At 56.6% G+C, this 21,934-nt stretch overlaps 2 protein-coding genes and 1 non-coding gene across 3 annotated transcripts in view; 1 reads left to right on the forward strand and 2 right to left on the reverse strand.

Moving 5' to 3' along the window:
* LGR6 (leucine rich repeat containing G protein-coupled receptor 6) overlaps positions 1 to 4,593 on the reverse strand; it is a 123,262-nt gene extending 118,669 nt beyond the window's left edge. The window contains exon 1 of the mRNA XM_030818643.1: positions 4,382 to 4,593. Coding sequence (XP_030674503.1) covers positions 4,382 to 4,593 — 212 coding nt within the window. The remainder of the gene's footprint in view (positions 1 to 4,381) is intronic.
* On the forward strand, positions 863 to 962 carry LOC115836841. The gene has a single exon (XR_004031847.1). It is a non-coding gene; the product is annotated as a small nucleolar RNA U13 (small nucleolar RNA).
* A 123-nt stretch (positions 4,594 to 4,716) lies between the features above and the next one.
* The window catches only part of LOC100585929 (receptor-type tyrosine-protein phosphatase V-like), a 24,251-nt gene continuing 7,033 nt past the window's right edge, over positions 4,717 to 21,934 (reverse strand). Inside the window, 26 exon segments of the mRNA XM_030819398.1 lie at positions 4,717 to 4,736; positions 7,447 to 7,630; positions 7,896 to 8,031; positions 8,362 to 8,524; positions 8,626 to 8,746; positions 8,887 to 9,015; positions 9,161 to 9,237; positions 9,328 to 9,406; positions 9,512 to 9,599; positions 9,730 to 9,797; positions 10,157 to 10,292; positions 10,429 to 10,589; positions 11,185 to 11,307; positions 12,010 to 12,138; positions 12,140 to 12,148; positions 13,172 to 13,248; positions 13,351 to 13,447; positions 13,610 to 13,703; positions 14,866 to 14,913; positions 15,018 to 15,144; positions 16,362 to 16,429; positions 17,704 to 17,914; positions 18,189 to 18,329; positions 18,706 to 18,987; positions 19,315 to 19,571; positions 19,791 to 20,049. Of these exon segments, the coding sequence (XP_030675258.1) occupies positions 4,717 to 4,736; positions 7,447 to 7,630; positions 7,896 to 8,031; positions 8,362 to 8,524; positions 8,626 to 8,746; positions 8,887 to 9,015; positions 9,161 to 9,237; positions 9,328 to 9,406; positions 9,512 to 9,599; positions 9,730 to 9,797; positions 10,157 to 10,292; positions 10,429 to 10,589; positions 11,185 to 11,307; positions 12,010 to 12,138; positions 12,140 to 12,148; positions 13,172 to 13,248; positions 13,351 to 13,447; positions 13,610 to 13,703; positions 14,866 to 14,913; positions 15,018 to 15,144; positions 16,362 to 16,429; positions 17,704 to 17,914; positions 18,189 to 18,329; positions 18,706 to 18,987; positions 19,315 to 19,571; positions 19,791 to 20,049 (3,284 nt within the window).

Genomic DNA, 21,934 nt, shown 5'->3' on the forward strand with positions numbered 1-21,934 from the left:
ACTACACACATACCTATCCTATACCTTTCATAGAACAGGCCTGCTTCCCTCCCTCCCATGCTAGCTCCAGGACTTCCTCCTCCAGGAAGACTTCCATGACTGACATTTCTTGGCCCTGGTCACCCTAATAACAACACCGGCTAACATTTATTGAGCTCTTCTCATGGACCAGACATTATGCCAGACCCTTTGCAAACATCATCTAAGTGAATCCACAGAACAACCCTAAGAGGTAGACCTTAACCCTGTTTACAGGTGAGGAAACTAAGTCACAGAAGGGCTAATCAACCGGCTGGGGGTTACATAGCTAGTAAGTGATAGCTTGAACTCTGCTTTGTTGTGGCAAATGCCACAACCCCTTACTCTCTGCCTCCAGCATCCTACCTCCATCATTTTGGCTGTAGACATCCCCTGCAAACTACCCTGTATCTACACACACAGAGACACACACAGACACACACACACACACCATCTAACCTTTCAAACAAGTCCAGTGGTTATCAGTTATCACAGGCAATCTTAAAGGGAGTGAATTCCCAAGAAAGCAATCAGCAGTCTGAAGTGGGGGTTGCATGGTGTAGCGGCCCCTCCCTCAGCCCTGGTGGCAGTGGGTGATGAAAATGGGTGCTTAGGTGTGACTGCAAGTGCATGAGCCTGAGGTCTGTTACAACTAGCTGCGTGAGACACCTTTTCTGGCACCATCTGTTTACTGACACTGCTCAGCCTTGGGGGCCCAGAGTAACTACCCAGATCTTTCTACTCAGGAACAACTCCGGGGATTATCTGCCCAACAAGTTATTTGCTGTCTGTGTATTCCTGTCTCTGCATCATGTGCACATGCAATGGAATAGAACAAGAGGTGATCCTTTTGTAGTTAAGAAGCGAGATGATTGGGTTTTTGTGCTCACGTGTGAGAAGTGCCTCCCTCAAACCTTGTTATGAAGTCAGCACATTACTGGACTTTAAAAAAAAAAAGAAGAAGAAGAAAGAAAAAATAATAGAACAAGAGGCATCATGCCTTCTCATCACCATCACATTGGATGTCCCAGAGCCAGGGGCTCCATCTCCCCCTTGGTCTATTTCCAGAACAGGCCCTAGCCAGGGAGAATGTCGAAACCCCAGTGTCAATGAGCCTCGCTGAGACTACAGTTTAGGAGGAAACTTGAAAAAAGAGACACATACGAAGGATTGTGAGTATCTGAAGTCTGTCTTCCCAACCTTGATCAAACAGGGCTGGCATTGAGCCCAAAAGTGGTAATAGTTTTTGGACATGAGTGTCAAGGCAAAGAATACTAGTTGGCTACAAAGACGCCTTTCTGGTCTTCCCTAGAACCAAGATGGAGAGGTGGAAGCGCCTACCTCATGAAAGGTATTGGCTAGAAGGAGAAAATCTCACAGCTGCGGAGTGGGGGAAGAGATGTGATGTCATTTTTATTGAGATCAGGTCAAGGAATGTGCAAGAGGACTTGCAGGTACCCTCTAGAGCCCATAGCTCCTGGGCGCTTCCTATGGTTCCGTCTATGGCTCCTTCTAAGGATCATCGAGTCCTCTCTGGCCTGCTACTTCCTGCATATCCAAGTGTTTTAACATTTTTCATTCTCAACTTTGTGTCAGGAGGACCTAAGTCCCCACCCTCCCTCCCGATCCCCAACCCCCAATTTTCACCAACTGGCTGGGCTCCATGTCCCCAGAACCAGCCAAGTATTGATCAAGAGTTGCCCTGACAGTCACCTCCCAGCACACAGCTCTCTTCCTCCAGCCACAAACCATTCCCTTGAATTCTACACTCACCCATTAGGCTCAATTTCCCTCTGGTGTGGAGAGGCCTGGTAGTTTACCTCCACCTCCACGGAGCACCCATAGGAGGCAAGATAATACTAGCCACCATTTCAGAGTCACCCTCGGGTGTCAGGCACTGTGGGGACTTTCACTGAACATATTATCTCATTTAATCCTCTCAGCAACCTGCTTCCTCCTCTCCATGTACACATGAAGAACCTGAGGCTTAGAGGTGTTCAGTGAGTGACTCTCAGTAGGTGGCAGAGCTAGGAAGGAACCAAGGTTTGAGTGGCCCAGAGAGAGGCACTGCTGGTTATATCATCAGATGCGAATCTGTGCTGTCCTCAGCAAGGGCTGGGATACATGGGGCAGGGCCAAGCTGGGCATCTCCTAACATCGCTGAAAAGAGAAAGGAGCCCCAAGACTTCCCCACCCTGGCTCTTCTCCATGCCAGCCCTCGATCCCACCTTCAGGTGCCTTTGTGGTAGAGCTGTTCTCCAGAGAGGGCAAAGAAAGAAAATTCCTCCTCTGAGACACCCTCAGGACAACTGTAGGAATCCTTCATGTACCATCCAGATGGGAACCCTCCCCAGCCCAGGGCAGAGGACATGGTCCTCTGCCACCTCCTTCCAACATTCCAGACCCCACTGCTAACTTCCCCATATTGCCTCAGGACCCATCCTACTCTTTCTAGCTCCCACTCCTTCCCTTCTCTCCGCCACTCTCAGAAGCATCCCCTGAGTCTTGAGAGAGAGGGGCTTTCTCAATCTCCAGGAAGACACAGACCAGCTCAGAAAACCCCACCTCCACTGAACCCAAATGCAGACTTCACAGCTCTGAGGGAATTGTGACAAGCTAGTGGGAAAATATTCTGCTGGCATGGATGGTAGGATGCTTGAATTCCAAAGGTGACAGTGTACGTCCTTCCCCAAGTCCTTCTAGAAAAAGGATCGTTAACCAGTCTAGGAAGACTTAATGCTGGGAAAGGACGCTCTGGAAGGCCTTATCTCCCCTGCCCCTTCAACCCAGGCAAGGGACCTTCCTTCGGCTCACCCAGAGAAAGGCTCCACAGAAGTCACATCTAAACTCTTTAGCCACAGGACCCTGTCTTCAAATGAACCAATGTCACATACTCCCAGGATAGAAAACTGCTGAAAGCGGGGCTGGCCTGGGTGTGGGGTGGGGCTGGAGCCTGCCCTGCTTTGCCAGATGCTGAGTGCCCAGGCTCTGCTCAGCTGGTACCTTTATTCCCATGATTGCCTCTGCCGTCACCTGCTGCACAGTGAAGGATTCCATTTGTCCTTCTAGAAGATGGACATTATTTTTCTCTTCTCACTCCCTTACCAGGCCCACAGCCTGTGCCTTTTGGAGTGGAGGGGGACATCCCAACCTGGGGACAGGGACATTTGGAGAGGAGCCCCATGAAGAGTTGCCATCTGGGACCCTCTACCTCCCACCAGGACACTGCCAACACTGAGCATCCTTTTAGTTCCACAAATTCTTGCTAGGCCCCTATAAAGATTCGCCCAGCCTCCTCTTCCTCTAAGCTCTGAAGTGCTGGAACCCCAAAACCATGAGGGGCCTCTCTCAGGCCAGAAGGAGCTCTGGGATCCCAGCCCTCAGCAGAAGGCCCCAGGCTTTCCCACCTGCTCCCAGCTCCTCTTAGGAAGTTGATGGAGCCTGCAGAGCTGGGCTGGAGGAGGTTTCCTTTCCCCAGAGCAGGGCTGGGGGTACGGGTAGGTGGCCTGGAATGTGCTCTCTCACCCTCTGACTGCCCAGGTGGTGAGCAGCCAGAGCCCCCAGCCCTCCAGCTCTGAGGGGAAGCTCCTGTGAGCCAGACGGACAGGACAGCTGCCCCCAGTAGGGTCCCCTTCACGCGCCATCTCACCCCAACTCAGACGCTAAAAATGGTTCTCTGGTTTTCAGCCTCGGCGCCTGCCCACAAATTAGTGTCTCCAACACAGCCTCTTGGGACATGGCTTTAGGGAGGCCCCTGGGGGAGCCAGGAGGCCCCAGTGAAGGGAGATGGTGCTGGCAGAGTCCCTTTCAGAGAAGACAAGAGTGGATAAGGCCCCCCTCCCAGCTTCTGGGACCCCCCCCCCAGACGAAGGCCACCCAGCCTCAGTGTGACAGCCCTGTTGTCCTCACCATGGCAGAAGAACAGACATTATTTCCACCCTACTGGGGCACACTCCCCTCACCTCCACCTCCAGTTCTGTCAGCTTTACCCTCAGCCACCATCCCGGGCACTGCTCTGCTAGAAGAGAATGCAGCAACAGGAGATGGGGCAGCCAGCCCCGCGCCCTCCCGCTCAGGGTCCAGAACCCACGTCGCCAAGCCTGGGCTCCCATAGTCAGCCCACAAGCACACAGGCCAATGGGGAAGCCAAGTCAGGGAAGCCCGGTCTCCCTGCTCGCCTGATATTTAGTCTCAGACTCTTCTCCCCTCCCCAGTCCCGCGACGGTCAACTTGGAAGAGGGCAAACCCTCTCCGGGTTGCCCATGCCCCAGGGCACTAAGCAAGCAGGTGCCCTGATGAGGCCGGGACTGGGCGCTAGCCAGCAGCCCGCAGGACCAGGCGGGGACAGGCGGGCAGTACTCACAGGTAAGCCGTCAGCGGGTCCAGGTCCCCCGGAACAGCGGACAGCCCGAGCTCAGAGCAGTCGGCAGACAGCATGATGCCGTCCTCCTGGCAGTGGCAGGGGGCCGGGCAGGCGGTGGGCCCCGGGCCGGGCTGGGGGGCGCCGCCGGCGCTCCGGGAGGCGCACAGCGCGGCGCAAAGCCACAACACCCGGAGCCCCGGCGGGCTGGGCATCTCGGCGGCCGGGCTGCTGGGGCACCTGGCGGCCGGGCGCGCGGACGCACGGGCGCAGCGGCCGCAGCTGCTTCCTCCCGGTCCCGGCGGGCTGCGCCGTCGGTGGGGACCGCCCCGGGGGCTCTACTGGGCGTCGGCGGCGGCTGTGGGAGCGCCGGGACGGTGCAGTCAGAGAGGGGCAGGCATTGTTGAATGATCTTCGTTATTCAGTTTCACAGGCTGGGCTTGGCAAGTGAGGGAGACCCAGCCGGAGGAGGAGTCAAGGAAACTTTCTACGCTGCGGCTCGCTCCCCTTCGCTCCTTCCTTCGGAGCTGGCAGGAATTTCATCCAGGAAAGAAAAAAAAAAAGGAAGAAAGCAAAGAAACCCAAGCGAGCAAAGCTCAGCCCGTCAGAGACCTGCATTTGTTTGGAAAGGGTGTCCAGGGCCTTGGCCGCGGGGCTGGGGACCCTCTTGCCTTTGGGGACAGCCACGGGGTCACATGGGACCCAGAGGAGGTCTCTGAAAGAGGCCTTGGGGCTTCCATAGCCCCTCATGCTTCAACCACGTTTCACACTGGAGGAAACTGAGACCCAAGAGGAGAAATGATTTGTTCAAGGTGACACAGCTGATGGGGCATCCCCAGAGCTGGAACTCGTCCGCCCTCCTCGGCCTGTCTCCTAGGACAGGAGAGAGGGGAGTGAGGGGCTACCCTGGAAGAGGCCAGGCTGCGGAGGGTTCCACTGCAAGCTGGGATGACCCGGCAGTGGGCAACCAGGAGCAGTCTCCTCACTGAGAGGCCGCGCCTTGACTCCAAAGAACTGAGTGTGGAGTTCCACCTGCTGAGTGCACCCTGGGTGGAAATGTACTCCTGCAGCCTCTGTCAGGTTTATGGCCCGGGGACCACCTTGATTCTTGCTCCCAGGACCTCGGGAGGCTGAGGGACGGCGGGCACCTCAGCTGGTTGTCAGGGCCCACTTCAAAGTAAGCGGATTGGCGCCACCTGGAGGCCGGGTGCTGCAGCTGCAGCTCAGCCACCCTGAGGCTGGAATCCCACCAAGTGGCTGACCTGGCTGGCCCCAGAGCCCTGGTGAGCAAGGGGCATGGTGGTTAAAACTGAGGTCAATCCCTGTTCTCTCCTTAGACCATAGTGAGCTGGCTGTGCTTCCTTCACGCAGCCTCTTGGTCTCTCTGGTCTCTCCCATGCTGAACCAAGCCCCAGCGCAGAGCTAGAGCAGACTGTGGGCCCCCCTCCTGCCTTTTTTGCCCTGTCTCCCCATGGTCCAGCCAGAGGCTATACCAGAAATCTGGGACCTCAGAGGCATCCAGGATTTCTTCCACCCTGTCCTTCCAGATGCCAGGATCCTCTCATCAACACCTCTCCACTCTCCGATAACCTCCCAGGGCTAGAGGGGCTGCATCACTGGACCAAGAAATGAGCAGACCCTGACCCTAGGCCTCCAGTTGGTGCCATGGCGCTGAAAGTAGAAGATGAGCCTCCTAGGAAGGCCAGAGGATGGGCCTACATGACCAGAAAGACCCACAGATAGAGCCACCTCTGCCCTATGGCAGAAAGCTACCGCAGGCCAGCCTGCACTTCCTTCACTCAACCATAGCCTCGGCTCCATCTCATTTGCAGCTCCTGCTGCTCCAATGTGCGATTTTCCCAGAGTGGAACAGCCATGGTTGAGCCCTGTTGCAACGTCAGGAGCAGCTGCTTGAGACAGACTTGGGCAGCTCAGAGCAGAGCCTCCAGCCTGCTTTTGCGAGGGTCATTAGGGGGCCCACCCTCAGCTCCTGATAAACATGGCATACGGAGGACACTGACATTTAGTCCTCCTGGGAGGGCACCAGTGCTTTAGTCTCATTCTGGGAAAGCTCCCGGCTGAGCAGCCAGCAAGACCTCTGTATACCCTTCTTCAACCAGGCCTGAGAAGGACCCTCCACTGACTTCTGACCCGTTGCACCTTAGTAGGAACTCAGGTTGGCCAAAGAGCTCTCCCCCCTTCCCCTTGGGGAGACCCAACTCCATTTCAGGGACTCTTGCTCCGATCTGTCCAGGCTTTCTCTGTGTCCTTCCAGGGCCTTCCACCAGGGGCAGTTAGGGTCCAGCATCAGGCACTGCACCTGGAAACTCCCAGCCTGACCAGGGAGGAAGGCAGGAGCTCATGTGGCCACCAGCAGTCATGCACATGGTATGCAGTGCGGTCCTAGAGTCTGTGGGACAGACAGCCGCCTCCCCACCCTCTTTTCAGGTCTCTGCTGCTCCTCCTGGTTTTTCCTTTCTCCATATGCCCTCCCTGCTTTCTCCCCCACCTCCTCCTATGTGGAGGGGAGGAAGGAGGAGAGAGCGAAGGAGCGGGGAAAACTTGGCAACTCCGCCTGAGGGGTGCCTCCAGCGCCTGCATTCCGAGTAACAGGGTAGCTCTGGCATCTCCATCCTGGTGGGGGCTGAGGGTGGCCCCTGGGGGCTCTGGCAGGTAGAGAAGGCTGGGGATGGCAGGAGAAGGGAAGTGGGAAACAGGATAAACCCTACTGCATACAGCATGGTGCATGCAGGGTGATGGGGCAGAGGACGAACAATTTGGAGCTGTGATTCTGAATCCAGGGCTTAGCACCACAGGAAACTAGACGTGGAGAGACCAAAGTCTGAGGACATTTAGAAACTGGAGGAAGCAGAGGATTGCTTCAGGGGAAAAACCAACAGCATAGGGCCCATAGGTCACCTAGTTCAACCAGACTCCAGGTCCTAGCTTCCATCCCGGCTCCACGTTTGCCCACAAGACCCACACACTGGGCCCAGGTCTGAGGATGGACAGACAGAACACACTGAGCTTTACGCTTGGCCACAGGTCTTTATTCCAAGACCCTGTACCTTCGCAGCACAGAGCCCAGTGGAGGCCGCCATTCCAGGGAGCCCAGGCCCATGTGGATGTGTCAGGAATGCTGTCCCCATCCCACAGGGCACAAACCTCTCCTGCACAGTGACCAGTGCCGACTCCGGGCAGCCCGTCTGCCAGCGCGCTGTTCAGACAGTTGTAGAGGTAGATATACTGCTTCTGGAGATGGACATAGGGTTAGGAGGCTCGCCCCGCCTGCCCCAATCTAACAGAAAAAGGCTCCCTTGTGTGTCCCAACCCCTAGGGCTCCATAGGGGCGAACGCACAGCGGTCCACAGCGCCACCTGGTGGCTACCCGGGTGGTGCTGCCTAGAGGCCTGGGCAGAAGCTCCCTCATCCCCCCGCCCCTTCCCACAGCTGAGCCCCTATGCCCCCACGCCCCCACGCCCCCACCCCAGCCCTGTCGCCTCTGGTCGCCTCTCACCAGCGTTGGAGTCATAAGGCCACAGGCCTGAGACTGCTGCAGGGCCACGTTAAAGACATCCATGGTGCACTCACACCCTGCCTGCTGCAGCAGCTGCTCCATAGCCAGGAAGGTGCCCAGCTGGGTCGCACCCTTGCTGCAACTGACCTAGAGTTGGATGAGGTACCTAAAGGGGGTGTGGCGGGGGTGTCCAGGGATGTGGGAAAACCCAACCTGGGCGCAGGAACTGAGAAGGGACACCGAACACTTGGTCAGCCAGCCAGCCAGCCTGGGCCCAAGGAGGGAGACGGTAAATTCCCACCATATTCCTGAGGACAGGGTAGGGTGTGGAGAAGACAGGGGCATTGTGAGACTGTGTCCTTTTGACACATAACCCAAGTAGGGCCCAGGGAGATCTGAGGCTATGCCAGAGGGACAGGGAGGGGCTTCCAGTGTCCACTCCCCCAAGACCATTGTCCAGCAACACCTGGAGTGGCTGAGCAGTGTGCCCGGCTTCTTGCTGTTGCCCCGAGAGCAGCACTGGCCCACAGCAGCCAGGAAGGGCAGCAAGGTGGTGGCGGGCAGCTCATGCCCAGGCTCCAGGTATGGAAACTGCAGTCTCTGCACCTCCCTTTCCTTCCTGCTCTCCCCTGGGGCAAAGACATGATCAGCATTGGTGCTGGAGAGGGCAGAGGGAGCCCGCACAGGACTCTTCCCCCACACACCATCCCATGCCCTGTGGCCCCAACACCTACATGTGTGACCCTGAAGAGGGTACAGAGCCAGCCCGCTGTGCTGCTCTCGGCCACCCAGTGCACCGTCACCATGTCTGTGACTACGGGCTGCATCTCTGTTGGCCAGAATTCCTGTGGCTGGGACCAAGTTAGGGCTGCTCAGGCAACTTCCTGAGATCTCTGCCCCTGCCCTGGTCACAGACAGCACTGCAAACTCCCCGCCCCCATCCTCAGCCCTAACTCCTGAGCCTCCCTTCCTCTGTCGTCTGCTCTCTCACCTTCTCCATGGCACCAGGTGGGCACAGAGAGACAAGCACATGAGCCCCGTGCTGCCACATCAGCTCCCAGAGCTCCTCTGGCCCTGCGGGGCCAGTCAGCATCATATGATCACAGCCAGAGGGCCCACCCTGCAGAGCACAGCTCATCGGCTTCCAGAGACTGAGGGTGTCCCCTACCCAGCCCACAACTCTGGGACCCCCCAGCAGCCCCAGCCTGGGAAGTACAGGTGGTCAGAGAGGGCAGGAAGCAGTGGCAAAACCAGCATCATCTCACAGGGAAGAGCCAGGCTTCAGGCATGTCATCAGGGGGGCTCTCCTCCACTGGAGAAAACTGCCCCTGAGAACGGTCATCTGAGGGAAGACAGTGAGGGTGAAGCTGCCAGAGGCCCCCAGCCCACGCTGGCCCCCCTGCCCCTCCACAGGGTCCACACTGAGACTCACAGGAGACAGGGCTGTCCTGCTCATAGCCAGGCGGGGGTGCGGAAGAGCCAGCCTCATCCTTGATGGCCTGCAGCAAGAGCTGGGAAGGAGATGGGTGCCCTGAGGCTGGGAGGTCCCATGCAGGGCTGGCTCAGCAGGGGAAGGCTGCCCTTGGCTGTCACCCACTTGCTGCCCTGAAGTGTACCTCGTACTCCTTCAAGAAGCCAGCGTTGGCATTGGCTGACCTCTTGGCACATGCCTGCGTGAAGTTCGTCACAGAGATGGGCCAAGACCTGGTGGGGGGGGTTGGAGAGGGAGAAGGCACTCAAGGTTCCCCAGCTCCCCATTCTAGTCTGCTCGGCTCTGCCCACGAACAGCAGCAGGGAGCCTGCCTGTGGGAGGCACAGGGAAGCTGGGACTTACTCAGAGATGTTGAAGGGCCCTTCCAGAATCTTGCTCAGTAGGCAGCTGTGCAGGAAGACGTACTGGCTCTGCCAGGGGGAAGGGCATCAGGCTGCTCAGCAAGGAGTAAGGGGGGCCTGCGGGGAGATTTTCCAGGCCCTGACCAGCAAGGCAGGGATCGGGTAGGAGGGGAGAGGGAGCCACTGAGAAGCCTTCCCTCCACCGTCCCATGGCGTCAAAGCTGACAGGGTCCTGTCCCACCTCCCCTTTCACAGAATAGGAAGCACAGCCCAGAGAGGATGTTGATGTGTTTGAAACCCTCTCCCCAGGGTCTTCTGTGTGCCCCATGAGCTCTCTTTCCTGGTCCCTCCTGTAGCCCTGTGGCCACCCACCTCCCTCCCACTCCTTCAGGGTCCCAGCTGCCCAGCCCAGCCTGTGAGGCCCTCACCAGGATCTGGATCATGAGGGGCCGGTGCATCCAGAGTGCATACACAGCATGGAACACGTCTACCATCTGCTCCTCCTCCAGCTGCTGCAGCAGCCTCGACAGGGCCACGAAGGTGCCCGTCCGGCCCATGCCCGCACTGCAGGGACAGCCCCTGAGGAGGTGAATGGGTGAAGGGGCTGCCCATGTCCCCAGCTCCCCCCACAGTCCAAGAGCCCCCCACACCCCCAGGCCAGGCAGGGGGCTCTCCACCCTATGCACTCACCTGCCCTCACCTGCAGTGCGCCAGGATGGGTCCCATGCCCTGGGTGGCCCTTGCCTGCTCCTGTACCAGTGCCATAAAGGCAAGCAGGGAGATGGGGACCTTGAGGATGCTGTGGTCGGGCCAGGTAGTGACTTGCAGTTGCTCCACCCTCCGCTGCTGTTGCTGAACAACCTGAGAAGGGGGTGGGAAGGCGACAAGGGGGCAGAGGGGCCCTGCTGCTGCTCCTTATCTTCCTAACTCCAGGTTCCCATGGCCCAGACCTCATACTTTCTTCCCCAGCTGCCTAAGGGCAGGGATGATGCAGACCAACTGCTCCTTGAGGGTGGCAGCTATGTCTCCCCCATCAGGGTGCTTCCTGAGCCCTCGGGTCCTTCTCTAGCCTCCTGGGTAATCTCTGCATATAGAGGGTGCCCGGGAATAGGAGTGATTCGGGTCCCTGGCTTTCCTGCCCCAGCAGTGTACAACCTGAGAAGGCAGATGGGCACAGGGGGCATGGGGTGAGGCAGGAGCCCTGAGCTGGCATGGAGGAGGTCAGGAACCATCATGTCTCCCTTGCTCTTTCTTTCCCTCACTGTGCAGCCTCAGATAAGCTCTTAACTTTCTCCGTGCCTCCCTACCCCTTCCCTAACACACACTTCCCTGGGTGGTGGCTGAGTACTTGTGGTCCTCCGAAAGAGAGGGCTCCAGGGACCCAGGAAGTGAGGCAACCTTCTCAGGGGTCTCAGCTCTAATGCCTGTCCAACCCCCTCATCCTTGGGGCACGCACGTGCTGCAGCTGGAATTCCCGCTTGGCCCACTCATCCTTAGTCTCCTTGGCTAGGAGGTGGATGGTGATGTGACCATGGGTGACCAGGGTAGAGTCAGTCAGCCAGTAATGCTCACACAGCACCTGGGACCAGAAGGTTGGAGAGGGGAAGGGCAGCTGTGGGCCCACAGCTATCACTGCCGCCCCCTGCTTTACCCAGTCCCACCCCTCCCTGCCCACCTTTCTGGTCCCTGCCACCCTGCTGGGATTCTGCTCTTTGTAATGACCTAGCTCCAAGGCTCCCTCCTCCAGGAGCTGCTCTCCCTTGCCCGGGCTCCAGCACCCTTGCCCTCAGACCTCTCATGACCCTCAGGATTCTGAGTCAGCCACTAGGTTCCTGTGCCAAACAGAACAGCCCTTATTCAGCGGCCAGCAGCCCTGGGCTTACTGCTCCAGCAAGAGGACAGACTCGGCAGACTCTCTGCGTGTCCCAGGGCCCTGCATCTGCCAGGCTTACCGAAAGGAAGGATCCATGATGGTACCTTTGACACCGGCCCTGGGCAGTCCCTACCCCTTGGTACCTTCTCTGCCCAGGGCAAGAAGCCCGTAGAAACTAAGCCAAGCTGGGAGCTTACATACCTGGTTCCTCCCACTGTCTCCCCATCCCAGGGACCACTCCATCCTGGCTCTGGGTGGGAGGTGGTTCCACCACCCTCCAGGCCTGATTGGCCTCACTTCAGTCTGCCCCGCCTTCCCCGCGGGAAGATGCCAACGGGGCCATGGCAATTCCCACAAGGGGAACTGAGCCACCTGGTGGCCTTTCCAGGAGCCCGTAAGGCGCATCACCCTCCCGTTCTCCATGCCGATGGTCAGCATGATGACGATGCGGACCTGCTACTCCCGCACCAGCCGTCAGAAGTTCTCCAGCGTTTTCTTGAGAGGCCCCTGAGAGGCAATGAATTCCTGTGGGTGGGCGGGTGTAGCCCTGGGGTGTAGGTGGCAGAGGTCAGGAACATGTTAACGGGCGATGCTTGGTGTCAAGCACACAGCAGATTTCCAATATTTGACCTCCAGGAGTGAGGATGCCGTGCACACACCTACATGCGTGCAAACACACGAACACGTGTGCACCCAGAATGCAACCCAGGAGGGCTGACTTCAGAGACGCCACCCCGTCCCTGTCCCACCCCAAAGGGACAAGAAAAACCCCAATGAAAACAACAAGATACTGACATGAGTTAAATAGCCCACCTAGGCCACCCTCTTCACCCACCCAGAGTCACCTTCCTAAACCCAAACTGCATTTCTTCTATGCTCGGAAATCTTCTATGGCTCCCCATTGCCCACCAAATAGAGTCCAAAGCCCTCAGCCTAACAATCAAGCCCTCCTTCATTCAGCCCCAGGCTAACTTCCCCATTACACCTCCCACCACCCAGCACCTCCCCACTCCCTCACCCCTATGCACCCCCCACCACACACACACACACACACACACACACACACACACACACACACACACACGCTGCCTGAACATTACTGCTTGGCTGTTCTCTGGCTGCTCCTTCCAGTCAACAGAATGTCCTTCCCTCTTTCATCACTTATCAAAATGTTACTCATCCTTCAATAAATCAAATGTCCCCTCCTCTGGGAAGCCTTTCTTAATTCCTCAGGTGGATGAAATTTCTCCTTCCTCCATGTGCCCTGAGTACAGTGTTTTTCCTCTATTACAGCCCTTGTCACAGTGTGTGATGAATGTCACACACATGCCCACGTGCTCCTTTGAAGGTGGGGAATGTGGCTAACTCAGCTCTGCCTCCTGCAGGCCCAGCACAGAGCCCAGCACACAGTAGACCCTTGCTAGACACCCGCTGGATTGAGCTCATGAAGCCCAAGCTGGTGATCTCCTAGAGAGCTGTTACAGCTAACGAAGGCCTGTGTGGCCTGCAAACCAGCCCATCTCCCGAGCAGATCCCAGATCCCATGGGCAGCCTCACCAGTGGCCCTCACTGGGATGAAGTTGGCGTTGATGTAGTCAGAATGAGGCTCTCCCTCCAGCTGGGTCAGCCTGACCCTGGAGTGGTCGTCTGCAGAGAGTGAAAGCTGTGCATTCAGGGCTGGGCACATGAAGCCCCCCGCCCCCATGCCAAGCCCTAGCCCTCTGCCATGCCTCCTCTCCTGCCCCCAGCACTCATGGTGTAGCACATGTGGGTAACAGTTCTTGGTGGTGTTGGCAGCGTACTCAGCCTCCAGTCTGGGCTGCTCCTTGCCCACCTCCTTCAGCTCCTGCAGGGATCAAGGGCAGGCACTGGTTGCTGAAGTAGACCCATCTCACCCCATGCCAGGAGAGGGGCAGTGGGGACAAGTGTGCAACTGGGAGTTCCCTCTAGACCTTCAGACAGGTCCCAGTCTTCCCTCCTCTGAGCTCAAGGGTGGTAAAGGCCTTACATCGAATTCCAAAAAGAAAGCCCGGTGCGCGTGAGCACTCTTGGCCTCATAGCTCTGCCTGAAGCTGTGGATGGGGATGGGCCAGTGGGTCTACCTGGTGGGAGGTAGAGAGGGTAGCCCCCCAGCCTTAGATTTGCAGAGTCCTGGCCTGCCCTCCCCTGGGTGATGGGTACACAGCAGGGGACCTCAGTCCCAGTGGCACAATCTGATCACCTGGGGGCCTGTTGGAAACGCAGATCCTGAACTCTACCCTGGGTGTGGAGCAGTGTGCGTTCCCAGCAAGCTCCTCCAACGCCCAGCCTGGGCTGCAAACCATCAATATGGAAGAACAGAGAAGGGGAGGGGACACGCGTGAGTCTCACAGACTCCCTCCCCAGGTCCTGAGGAGGGCTCCTGTGCACAGCCAGTACTCAGTTAATGGCAGCCCCACAGGAGGTTGACATGAGGCAAAGAGCTGATACCATCTACGTGGTTGGTCAGGGAGAAGGTGGGAACTGGAGAAGGCGCGTGTGATGGTTAATATTGTGTCAGCTGGGTTGGGTCACAGTGCCCAGAAAGTTGGTCAAACATTATTCTGGATGTTTCCGTGAAGGTGTTTTTTGTATGAGACTAACATTTAAAGTGGTTCACTGAGTAAACTCTAATGTGGCTGGGCCTCATTTAATCAGTCGAAGGCTTTCATAGAACAAAGACTGACCTTCTCTGAGCAAGAAGGAATTCCGGCAGCAGGCTGCCTCCAGATGCTTCCCAGAGGCTTTTGCCTGCTGGTCTACCCCAGATTCCTGGACTCACCAAGCCTCCACAATCACATAAGCCAATTCCTCAACATCTCTCTCTTCCCCCTCTCTCCCTCTCCTCTCCTCTCATCTCCCCCACCTTCCTGTCCTCTCTCTCCCTGCTCTCCTCTCTCCTCTCCTCTCATCTCCCCCACCTTCCTGTCCTCTCTCTCCCTGCTCTCCTCTCTCCTCTCTCCACACACACTCCCTGTTGGTTCTGTTTCTCTGGAAAGCCCTCACTTACGTATGAGTGCATTTGGAGGAGGAAGAGGCCATGTGGGCAGAGAGGAGTGGGGAGTGAGAGGTCCAGGCATTGAAAAGGCATTCGGGGTGGTGTGGTGGCTGAGGAAGAATGGGGGTCTGGCAGAGCCTTGCAACCCCCTAACTGGGACATAGTCACAGCAGAGTGGGGGCCAGGAAAGCTTCAGCAATGCCACCATGGCCCCCACAAGGCAGGGAGGCGCAGGAAAATGCACTCACCGCAGGTTGTAAGCTGTCAGCTCTTGGGAAAATGGATTCTTCCCTGCCCTGCAAAGGGTGAGGGGGCACGTGGAAGGCAGCCCCAGGGGCAGGGAGCTGGCCCACTCTGGTCACAAAGTTCTCCCCAGCCCCCAGCCTTCCCTCCCACTCACCTCTGCCCCTTTACCCACCTCCAGCACAGCAGGCTCAGCACAGCACAGATGGTGAGGACACAGCCCACCACGAGGCCCTCCACTACCGGCAGGGGCACTACTGCAGGGGAGACACTGGCCCAGGGCTCTGCGGAAAGAAGAGAAGAGTGGAACACAGCAGCCTTGTCCCACAAACCCTGCGGGGTCATGCCAAGCTCTGCTAGACCTGGGACCCTCTGGGTGAAGGGTACAGTGACAAACCCCCTCTACCCTAGTAGTCCCAGATATCAAACTGAGGCCAGAGATGGCTGCCTGGGGGGAACATCTGGATGGGAACTGGCAACACCAGCAACCCCTCCCTGCCCCCCCACTCCTCAGGATGCCCCAAAGACCCCACTCCCTTCCCTGATACCATCAAAAGAAAAGAAAGAGGGTAAAGGCCTGGTTTCCTGGACTTTCTAGAACTGCAGTGTCCTATACGGTAGCTACTGAACATTTGAATTGTGACAATTCCAACTTATGATTTGCTGTAAGTGTAAAATACACACCAGATTTCAAAGACATAGTAAGAAAGAAAAGAATGTAAAATATCTCATTAGAAGTGTTTTTGGCCAGTTGCAGTGGCTCACACCTGTAATGCCAACCTGAGAGGCCAAGGCAGGTGGATCACTTGAGGTCAGGAATTCAAGACTGGCCTGGCCAACACGGTGAAACCCTGTCTCTACTAAAAATACAAAAATTAGCCTGTAATTCCAGCTACTCAGGAGGCTGAGGCAGGAGAATCACTTGAACCTGGGAGGCAGAGGTTGCAGTGAGCCGAGATCACGCCACTGCATTCCAGCCTGGGCAACAGAGAAAGACTCTGTCTCAAAAAAAAAAAAAAAAAAAAAAAGTGTTTTTCATGGGTCACCTATTGATATTTTAGATATTTTGGTTTAAATAAAATGTCACTAAAATTAATTTCACCTGTTTCTTTTGACCTTTTTAATGTAGTTTTAAAAAGACATTTTAAATTACTTAAGTGGCTTGCCTTACATTTCTATTGGTCAGGGCTGTTCTAGAGCCCGGATGGCCTGGGAGCATCCGGGTCTAGAGAGGCAGTGTGAGTGTGGACAGCAGCAGACCACCGCAATGCCTCAGACTCTCCTGCCTGCACTCTCAGCTTGCCCAGGCCAAGTCTGGTGCCAAGAGCACCTTCGTCGCTGGCTCTGGGTCTCCCCACTCTGCTCGACAGGACATGTTATCCCAGTAGTTTAAGCTCAGTCCCTCCTGCTACTGGTTGGTGATGAGTCACACAAGAGGGTTCCCAGCTCTCCTCCCCATCTCCAGGGCCCAGCTGGAGCCCTTGCCCAGTGCCCTCCCTACCCGAGAAGGCTGAGAAGGAGTTAATGGCCTCAGGAGGGCTGTACCTGGTAAAGGCTGCAACGCTGAACCTGGGCAGAGAAACAGGACCTTCTTTTGGGGAAGGGCAGGCAAATAAGGTGAAGCCCCTCCCAGCAATCTGGGTGGCGAGCAATAGACACTCAGATAGCAAGTGCGCCCCAGCAGGCGTGTCCAGGGGAGAGAAGAGGCGGTCATGGGTTTTTAGTTTCCATTTCTGGTTGGGCCAGTAAAGCCCCTTCCTCATCCCTCTTGTCTGTTTATCACTCGAGACAGAAACTGAAAACCATGGCCTCGCCGGGCACGGTGGCTCACGCTTGTAATCCCAGCACTTTGGGAGGCCGAGGCGGGCGGATCACGAGGTCAGGAGATCGAGACCATGGTGAAACCCCGTCTCTACTAAAAATACAAAAAATTAGCCGGGCGTGGCGGCGGGCACCTGTAGTCCCAGCTACTCGGAGAGGCTTAGGCAGGAGAATGGCGTGAACCCGGGAGGCGGAGCTTGCAGTGAGCAGAGATGGTGCCACTGCACTCCAGCCTGGGCGACAGAGTGAGACTCGTCTCAAAAAAAAAAAAAAAAACCATGGCCTCAGGCTGCTAAAAGCCTAAAACAGAACAGAACCATAGCAAAATAAGACAGGCTGGACAAGCTTGGCAGAGGTTATGTATCATGCTGTCTGCCATCTTACAGCAAACCCCATCTTCCTTGAGTAAGAGGAAGCTCTAGAAATAGGTGCCTGAGCCTGGCACAGTGGCTCACCCCTGTAAACCCAGCACTTTGGGAAGCCGAGGCAGGTGGATCACCTGAGGTCAGGAGTTGGAGACCAGCCTGGCCAACATGGCAAAACCCTGTCTCTATTAAAAATACAAAAATTAGCTGGGCATGAAGACCTGTGTCTGTGGTCCCAACTAGTCGGGAGGCTGAGGCAGGAGAATCGCTTGAACCTGAGAGGCAGAGGTTGCAGTGAGCCGAGATCAGCCACTGCACTCCAGCCTGGGTGACAGAATAAGACTGTCTAAAGAAAAAAAGAAAAGAAACGGAAAAGTAAAAAAATAAAAAGAAAAAAATAGGTACCTGGATATCCTGGGAACTGCCCTGGCAAGCTGAAACAATACACTCCACTTTCCTTTTTGAAAAAAAGAACTGCGTAACAGATAGGTGTTCAGGTTTTTGCCTTGTCTGCCAGGAAGCTCAGTCAAAATAACTCTGTTGGCCTTAATGGACCATCACATGCATTCTGTTTATAAGTCAATCCAGATCTCTTGTTTCTTTACAAACCACAAATGAAACTTATGTTTCATCACTCCCTTCAGCCTTAGCACTCGCCTATACTGGGAACCTGGCTTGAGCTGCCCGTTGCATCTCTCTTTGGTGTGGCCACAGTCCTCTGTACCAACAGGCACTGTCCAGGATCTCGGCATAGCCCAGGGCTTGGGGTAGAAGGGGTTGGGGAGCAGGATGGCCAGGTAGGAGTCCTGTCCTCTGTAGCAGTGGTCATGCCACATGTGGTTGATGGCTTCCCAGGAAGGCTGAGGCACTGAGAGAGGAGTGGGGAACGGGAAGAGCAGGGTGGGCAGTGGGGCCGAGGCCTCTCTTCCTGCCAGAGGGGCTACCCTATCTGTCTAACGTGTACCCACCATTCATATTAGCACTCTCCTCCAGAACGTTCTGGTCCCCCTTCCTGCTCCGAGACTGACACCAGCCTCACATATTTCATCTTACCAGTCTCAGTCCCCATCTTACTCCCCTGCTGTCACCTACTCCATGCCACAGCTAGGGTCTCCCCATCCCCTCCTGGGCCCAGGACTCATGTGACATGTTGGTGGTGGCAATGATGCCGTACCACCGGATCTGTCCATCATCCTCGCCAAACATACCCCGTGGGATCATCACTCCCATTTCTGTCCCAGGCTCCAGCTCAGGGGCCGGGGCTAATGCTGGGGGATACCAGGCTGGGGATGGAGAGGAGAGTGAGGACCTGACTGGGTGCCTAGCAACCCATCTTCAAGGGCAGGGACCATGCCTTCATAGCCCCAGTGCCTCTCAGTGCCTGGGGCTAAAGAACCAAGGCTGGGTGCAGTGGCTCATGCCTATAATCCCAAAACTTTGGGCTAATGGATATAATTAAATAAGGACTAGAAGATTCCTGGGCTAGGGTACCAGGACACGAGGCTCAAAACTACGGTATCAAACTAGCAAGATCAGGGCCAGAGGAAAGGGCTGGGCCCTGGGGAACAGAGAAAAACCCAGGCAGCCAGGACTAGAGGAGTGACATCCCCAGGAAGACACGGAACTGAGGGGGCCTCAGAGGCAGCAGAAGCTGCCTACCCTCAGCAGAAATGGAACACGCCAGAGTGACCGCCCGACTCCACAGACCGTTCCTGCCCAGCACGGCGAGGCTGAGGCGATAGGAAGTGGCAGGCACCAGGTTGGGCAACAGGACTGCATTTTTGGAGGTGTCGGCCTGGAACACAAGGTGAGCATTCCCTCCTGCCGCCAGCTGCTCTGCCACCACCAGACAGGTGCCCACATTCCTGGCGGGCACCGTCCAGGTCAGGGCCACGAAGGTGGCCTCAGACTGGCACTGCACATCCTCCACAGGGCCAGGCTCTGTGGGAATCAAAAGGCTCTGCATTGGGTGGGGGTCAGTGCACCCCCATGAGCAGGGCTTCTGGGTGAAGGGCTCTCGAAATCCTCAGGCATAGAGAGACAGGGCATTTATGCCCATGGAAAGGGATATCGGCCAGGCAGAAAAACATCTCCTTTGGACATGACTGCCCACCTGGAGAAGCATAAGGTGCATAACCCAGAGCAGAGTGGGTGCAGCATCCATCTGGAGAGAGCAGTGGCTCAGAGTCGAGCGGGCAGTGCTGCCCACCTGAATCGGACCTGCACCTCAGGGCACTTTCGTCCTCCCCGCTGCTGACGTCAGCATACCAATAAGCAGCACCACGCGCTGAGTGGACGCCTGCAGCGGCCCCGCCTGGCACAGCACTGACAGGGAGAGGTTGCATCCAGGTGTGAGGCCCCTCAGGATGAGGTGGGCTTGGCCTGGCACCAGGGGGTGCTCCCAGGAGAGGTGCCCGCCTCTGAGAGTTGGGTGTAGTACATCCCCTGCCCCAAGGGGGCCGCTGGCCCAGGCCAGGTTGACCACAGCGGTGCTCGCATGCATGGACACCAACTCACTGGGCGTGTGCAGGGCTACAGAGGGAGGGAAAGAGGGAGGAAGAACAATCAGCCAGGCCGCCAGCCCCAGTCCTCAGAGCCCCATGCTTGATGCCAGGGCCTGCTGACCCCTGCAGGGCCCTGGGGTGTGGAGATGGAAAATGGGCTAAAGGGGACACCACTGAGGGAAGACCCGGGGCTCTCTGAGGCAACCTTGCTCACCTCTCCTGCATCGCTGCCTTCCCCATGCCTCATGGGTCCAGCCAGAGGTGTTGGCTGCTGCATTGTGATGGGGCCCAGCCTGCGTGACAACCTCCGCCTCGTACTTCGTGCCTGGAGTCAGACTCGAAAAGCTTGTGCTGGCCACCTTGGCTCCGATGGCGCTGGTGCCTGCCTGGTACAAGGTCACCGGGTAGCTGTCTCGGCCCCTGGGAGCATGGACCCAGGATGCCCAGAGCTGGGTGGGACCTTCACTCGTCACATTTGCCAGAGGAGGGGCATGCGGGCCTGCGAGGAGAGCAAGATATGGAGGGTGTGGAGAACAGGGAGAAACGATCTACACTAAATCTCTGGCTCCCCGCTCTCCAAAAGAACCCCAATTTCTCCCTCCATCCTTGGCCCTATCAAGAAACACCCAGGAGCTAGAGACACCATTTCAGGGCATCCAGTCAGCCCAGGATTCCACTGGAAAGCAGGGCCTGCCACTGACCCCAGGCAGTAGAGTCCAGGCTAAGCCTGAGTTGAACAGATGAACTAATCACTTACTCTCGCCACATCCCCACCCCTCTCTCAAGGCAGAGCTAGGCTGGGCAGCATGAGTGTTAAACCGTGTCCCTTCTCCCAGCCCCTGCACAAAGGAGCTTTTAAAGACCCTTATGGCCGGGTGCGGTGGCTCATGCCTGTAATCCCAGCACTTTGGGAGGCCGAGGCGGGTGGATCACCTGAGGTCAGGAGTTCGAGACCAGCCTGGCCAATATGGTGAAACCCTGTCTCTACTGAAAATACAAAAATTAGCTGGGCATAGTGGTGGGCGCTGTAATCCCAACTACTCAGGAGGCTGAGGCACAAGAATCCCTTGAACCTGGGAGATGGAGGTTGCAGTGAGCCAAGATCGCGCCACTGCACTCCAGCCTGGGCAACAGAGAGAGACTCTAGCTCAAAAAAAAAAAAAAAGACCGTTATGTGCAGCCAGGTGTGGTGGCTCATGCCTGTAATCCGAGCACTTTGGGAGGCTGAGGTGGGTGGATCACTTGAGGTCAGGAGTTCGAGACCAGCCTGGCCAACGTGGCGAAACCCCAACTCTACTAAAAACACAAAAATTAGCCACACGTGGTGGCAGGTGCCTGTAATTCCAGCTACTCTGGAGGCTGAGGCAGGAAAATGACTTGAACCTGGGAGGCAGAGGTTGCAGTGAGTTGAGATCATGCCACTGCACTCCAGCCTGGGAGACAGAGAGAGACTCTGTCTCAAAAAAAAAAAAGGCCCTTATGTGGATGGATAGGCAGGTATCTGGGGGCCCAGGCAGCACCCCTCCACCCTCAAAGCTTGAACTCACTTGAACTCAGGAGCCACATAAGCCTGGCCCGAAAGTCAACACTTCTTTATAAATGGGGACACTGAGGCTCAAAGAAGGCCAAAGTTTGCTCTAGGGGCTGAGCCCCAGCTAGAACCCAGGTCTTCTGACTTCCAGGGTGACGTCGTTCCAGCTCCCTCCCAGCCTGTACTTCAGGCAGGATCCAGACAACAGCGACAGGGGCAGGAGGAGGCTGGGAGGGGAGGCCCAGGGCAGGGGTAGAAGGAGCCACCACATTGGAGAGGGATGCACTGGGGGTGGGGAGGCCCATCTATCCATCAGCTCCACCAAGGGCTCTGCAGGCAGAAAGAGCAGGAAGACTCAGGCCACGTGAGAGGAGCTTCCCAACCCAACTCTATGAGACCCCAGGGCTTCCGGGGAGGAGAAAACCTCTCTGCGTGTCCTGCACTTGAGTAAAGGCAAAGAGCATGGAGGTGGTCACACTGCCTGCTTGAATCCCAACTCCCCACCGTGCTGAGGAACCTGGCGCAAGTTATTTTCTGCCTCTCCGCCTCAGTCTCCTCATCTGTGAAACAGAGAAAACCATAGTAACTACGTCCTAGGCTTGGTGTTATGAGACTTAATGAGACCACACAGGTAGAAGACCTGGCTGAGTGCCCAGTAAATGCTAGCTATTGCTGTTGTGATTTTTTTTTTTTTGAGAGGGGGTCTCACTCTGTCACCCAGGCTGGAGTGCAATGGTGCAATCTCGGCTCTGCAACCTCTACCTCAAGCTAATTTTTGTATTTTTAGTAGAGATGGGGCTTCACCGTGTTGACTAGGCTGGTCTCAAACTCCTGACCTCAAGTGATCCACCTG

This window comes from Nomascus leucogenys, chromosome 9 (genome assembly GCF_006542625.1).
Source record: "Nomascus leucogenys isolate Asia chromosome 9, Asia_NLE_v1, whole genome shotgun sequence".
NCBI lineage: Eukaryota > Metazoa > Chordata > Mammalia > Primates > Hylobatidae > Nomascus > Nomascus leucogenys.